This window comes from Camellia sinensis, chromosome 14, assembly GCF_055761805.1.
Source record: "Camellia sinensis isolate YWXY chromosome 14, ASM5576180v1, whole genome shotgun sequence".
Lineage (NCBI taxonomy): Eukaryota > Viridiplantae > Streptophyta > Magnoliopsida > Ericales > Theaceae > Camellia > Camellia sinensis.
Window position 1 is genome coordinate 41,198,617 of NC_138974.1, and position 5,136 is coordinate 41,203,752.

The 5,136-nt window shown below is 30.3% G+C and overlaps 1 protein-coding gene across 1 annotated transcript; it reads right to left on the reverse strand.

Annotated features, from left to right (window-relative positions):
* Window positions 1-3,277: 3,277 nt before the first annotated feature.
* On the reverse strand, window positions 3,278-4,499 carry LOC114274228 (LOB domain-containing protein 29). Its single transcript, XM_028216124.2, has 2 exons — window positions 4,131-4,499; window positions 3,278-4,028 (listed from the first exon to the last, which is right to left on the reverse strand). The coding sequence occupies exons 1-2, from the start codon at window positions 4,407-4,409 to the stop codon at window positions 3,609-3,611; spliced, it is 699 nt and encodes a 232-aa protein (XP_028071925.1). The 5' UTR covers window positions 4,410-4,499; the 3' UTR covers window positions 3,278-3,608.
* Between the last annotated feature and the right edge of the window lie 637 nt (window positions 4,500-5,136).

Sequence of the window (5,136 nt, forward strand, 5' to 3'; positions counted from 1 at the left end):
CAGACCCACTGACCGGGCTGCGGCATATGTTTTTATTAAATTTTTAAGAAAATACTTTAGACCACTAATTATCGGTGGTTTTAGTGATGTGGTTGTGAGTCTCACTCACTGTCACAGTGTATTTGTGCCTTGATATTTATTTTTATTTTTTTTTAATTGCCACCTCACTGGTGGTGAGGTTAGTGATGGCAAATTAATAGTCTATAACATTGCTCAAAATTTTATACAAAATTTGTGACAAATATAGTGATAGTATTTGTGAAATTATGAAAATAATAGTGAATGTTTACAATAAGTCTCACATTTGTTATGTTCAAAAATTTTAGGGATAATCACAAAAAATAAAAAATAAAAAATACAAGGATTTAATCATGTAATAAAATAAATCTTATGTTTTATATTTTATTAATTTAAATTCTAATATTTTTATTTGTTTTTAATCTAAATTATTTATTTAATTCATTAAACAAAATAATAATATTTTAATCATTAAATTCAATGTAAGTATATATAAGATGTCTAAAATATTCATTTCATTCAATTTAATGACTAAAATAAATTTTTTCATCGATTTTACTAAACAAAAATAAGTAAATGGTTTAAATTAAAAATAATTATAAAGTTTAGGATTTAAATTGATAAAGTTAAATATTCAGAATTTATTTTATTATAAGGCTCAAATCTTAAGAATTTTTCTTTTATTTTTTATTTTTATAGTTTTATCAAATTTTTATTAATATATTAATATCAATAAGAAACATATGTGCTAATGTTAAAATAAAAAAATAAAATAAAACATGAAAGATTCATGCTCGTAAGATCATCTCCAATCATTTACCTTCTCATCCCAAATTCCAATCTTTTTATTAAATTTGGAGGAATACGGCGGAGACAGGACGAAGCCCAATTACACGCGAGAGCCGAGCACTTAAATGGACTCTGACAATACTGTTTGTTTAAGGCCTTAAATCATTTTTTTTCCCAGTAAGATTGGGTTGGGCCTAAAGATTGGAATAATCAATAGTCTATAAAGAACCTGTCCATGTTCTTCCCAAATAGAGTGGAAAAAACAATATTTTAAAAATAAAAAAAAAAAGGAAAATTACAAATTAGTAAAAGGTGGGACAAATAATTACCAAAAGGAGGGAATCATTGTGAGATATGACTTTTGCTTTGTTTTTTTAACACAAAAAAGACTTGCACCCCTATATATATATATATTTGTAATTGTTTTTAGTCAAATGGCTTGATGAGCAGTTTCTTGAAAAATAAAAGAGGGTGAGAGAGAAGAGAGAAGAGAGAAAAGAGAAAAGAGATTTAAGTTAGCTTTTGAAGCTTAGGTGTCTTGCAAAGTTTGACTTGTGACCAGTTGAGTAAAAACTTATTTAGGATAAGTCTAGTTTAAACCCATTTTTAGCATTCATTATTATTTTTAAGAAAATAACCTACAACTGCACCTAATTAAAGTTCATGTCATAACGTAATCTTGCAAACAATAGATGTTGTGTCCACCTTTTATTTTTATTTTTATTTTTTTTGTTCGTTTGGTAATTATAGAAAATCAATATCAAAGTTTACCTATAGAAGGAAAAAGTCAATTGTTAATGCCACCAATGCAAAAAGAAGGAAAATAAATTAGGAAATTTCTCATTGCCAGTGGTGTAAATTGTCATTAGAGAAGAATATATCATAATTAGCTACCCAAAATAAAAAATTAAAAAATTAGCTAATTTTTCTCTCAAGCAGCTTTGTATTTTTATGAAATTTTATTTTTTATTATTTATTTATTTATTTTTTAAGTGTGTCACCCATCATGTACAATCTAGCTTAAGCAATATCCATGACAATCTAATATTGACAGAAAAAGAGAAAAAGAAGAGCAAATATAGCCCCTTTTTTGGTTAATATAAACTTAACCATGCTGCATAAGAGGTGCATCTATGGATATTAGATTAGGACTAAGAAAGCAAAAAGAATCTTCAAATTACTTATAAAAATCATGAAGATTTACTTGGGTAATTCTTTTCGAATTGATGGTAAACATTTTTCCATAGTGTTTGCACCATATTTTATTTTTCTGTCGATTATGGCCTATTAATTATGACCAAGTTTGATTATGGTCAATCGATTGAAATCATAAATTATTTAAAAAAAAATAACCTTAACCATATTTGTTTTTATTGTTATTATTTTTGTCGACAGATGTGCTAACGTGACATGACAGATGTGTTAAGGACGTGGCATGATGACATGTTAAATGGAGGGTCAGAAAGTTAGCAACTGCAGCAATTTAAAAGTTAGTTGCTGGGATCAGGGAGTCAAGATCAAATCGCGTATGAAATCTACAAAATGATTCCTATCAAACATGGGGTATGGATAATGTTGAGGAAAACATGAGCTTGTTGAGGAAATCGTGGGCTTAGGTTATCTCTTTCTCTCATATGGTTAAGTCTATAAATAGACCAAGAGAGATACAAAGATCAATCAATCATCAACCATCAAACACACTCGTACAGAGTTATTTCGGAGTATTTCTAAATTAGCCATTTTAGGAGTAAATTAGACAAGTAGCTTTTCTAACCCCCTACTTCTCTTCTTTCTATCGATTGCTGTATTTATTCAATTTTTTGTTCTTGTTTAAGTTTTTATAACTAGTGACAATTTATTCGAATTAATACATATTCTGTCATATTCAATTTCTTCTTTACTTAATTACCTTCAAAGAAGTCTTTAATCTGTTTAAAGCATAAGACTCAACCACAAAGTCTAATCTTTTTGTGTTTATTTAAAATCTGCTAAACCCTGTTGATCAATCATTGTTGATTGGGCTTGAACCGAATTTTTTCTAGCACATAGTCTTACATTAAAACCTTCTATACATTAGACAAAAATTAAAATTAAAACTAAAACTAAAATCTGCGTGGACCATGCAAGATTATTTTGTATGGAGTAATGATATATAAATACAAATTGTATAAGAATGATGTGGTGAATGATTATGTATGAAAATTTGGAAAGTATAGCATTTTCTCTCCGTATGAGATTTAAGGGACTATTTGGCAAAAGATTTTTAAATCACATTTTTTCCCATTTTTTTTCCCCCCATTTTACTAGGATTTTTTTCCCCAATTGTTTTCAGAAAATTTTCAGTTTTTTCCTAGGTTTGCAAAATGGGAAGTGTGAATTCAAGTACTTAGGCGCTACTTCTTGATAGGTCTAATAAGTAGGTCTTAACAAGGTCATTAAACAAAGATATTAGCTTGAGCAAAACCAGGTATGTCAAAGGATTACACTATTATTCTAACACCAAATCCAAGATTACGCAATATCTAAGAAAACAATCATTAGACTATTGGAGTAGATTATAGGTTTTCCAATTGTATGAACATATCTAGGGTTTCTAGTTTATTTATTTGAAGCAAAAGTGCATGTCTTAAAGTGTGCAGTAGCATTACAAAATTGACAGAGTAATCTTCACCCAAGATATTTCTTTTGCATAAGCCTCATTTTGTACCAGCTCTGTTGAGTGTTTAAATAATAAAATTACTCATCTCGATCTTTAACAGCTTAAGCCTCTAGATGAGCCGGCAGTTAACAATTCAACACGATCAGTGCTGAATATAGCCAAAAGCCATCAACTTTAGTTCATCGGCATCATCTTGGAAAGCCCATTCATGCCTTCCATTTGTTTGCATATCAAGGGAATCCATGGAGTACTGCGAAGTCTCTTCAAAACTAGTAAATGACTTATTTTCTTCCGGGATGATTTGATTCTCATAATTTCCAATAGAGTTTGGATTCATGAAACTGTTTTCACAATAAGGGTTGTTTCCAAAATTGCTGATCAAGTTCGGATCGAATTGTGCCATCATTGAATTCTCTGACTGAAAAACACCTTGTGAGTAAGAAGCAAGCTTTCCACACAATCTTTCATTAGGGTTTGCAGTACCGGTGGAGCCATTGATAAAGTTCCGAGCCCAAGCCATCTGTTCCTTCAGACAAGCTAGTTGTGCTTGTAAATTGACAACCTGCATAATTAGGGTTAAATAACAAAAAACTAAAATTAGGGTTTCAATTTTCAATTATGAGTGCAAAATTAGGGTTTCAAGTAAGGTTAATGGGTACTAAACCTGTTGTTGGAGGGCAAAAATATGTGAGACACAGCCATAAATTGGGTCTTGAAGCCTAGCTTGAGCTTCATATGAGATTGTAGCCGCGGCCTCACAACGATCACTCACTGGAAGGTGAGAGAGGAGCTTGGAGACATTACTAGCACCGAAGACCTTGTGGATGGCTGAGAAATGAGTAGCACTTTGTTCATGGCAGAAATATGGGGCAAAAACACAACCCCTCGCACATTTTCTTCTCAAGAACTTGCAAGCACCACAAGGTGAACCAGAGCTTGTCATCTTGATGATGATCTTTTTGGGAAGTTTTGAAATAAGTTAACTAAACTCTTGTTCTAAGCTTAGTGAAAGCATTATGATCACTATGTTTATAAACACTAGAGGAAAAGAAGGGTGGATCATATTATAATGAATTTTTAATTGCATTTGTTCCCTCAATGGCTTACAGAATTGCATTATTATTATTTTTCTTTATTAAAAACTAAAATTTTATATTTTCATTTAAGATTCCATTGAACACCAGTGAAGGACAAAACAGCTAGCATAAACCAAACCCATTTCTATTTGCTTGATGATTGGATCTTTTCAGCTCATTTTTGAAAGTAAAGATTTTTATATGTGATATTGAAACTACATTTAGCTGTTCATTGTACCAAAATTTAACATATATAATTAAGGTTGGGAAATTGGTTGAGGATTATTTGGTTGTCTGTCATGTACTCGTGTCTTTGCAAGAATAATTTATTCATTGAAAATGTGTTTAATTTCTTTTCTTTATACTAATCTCTACAGGTTTTAGCCAAAACAAATTTATCTGTAATTTAATTTGCAACTCTTAGACTGTGTTTGGATTTTGAATTTGTGAAGGAAAACAAAAAGAAAGGGAAAAGATAAATTTTTATTTCATTTTGCTCACTGCATAAGCTCTGTTTTAAGATTTCCTAATTGCAACATTGGCTCAGGTTTTACCAAATACAGTGTGAACCTATGAAATGTAAGTCCAATAACA

What these genes read in the sequence shown, in the direction of transcription:
- LOC114274228 (XM_028216124.2), bottom strand. Translation starts at nt 4,409, where the DNA reads ATGACAAGCTCTGGTTCACCTTGTGGTGCTTGCAAGTTCTTGAGAAGA. An exon ending in TTTTTGCCCTCCAACAACAG is followed by an intron (nt 4,029 to 4,130) that starts GTTTAGTACCCA and finishes CTAATTATGCAG; the next exon opens with GTTGTCAATTTACAAGCACA.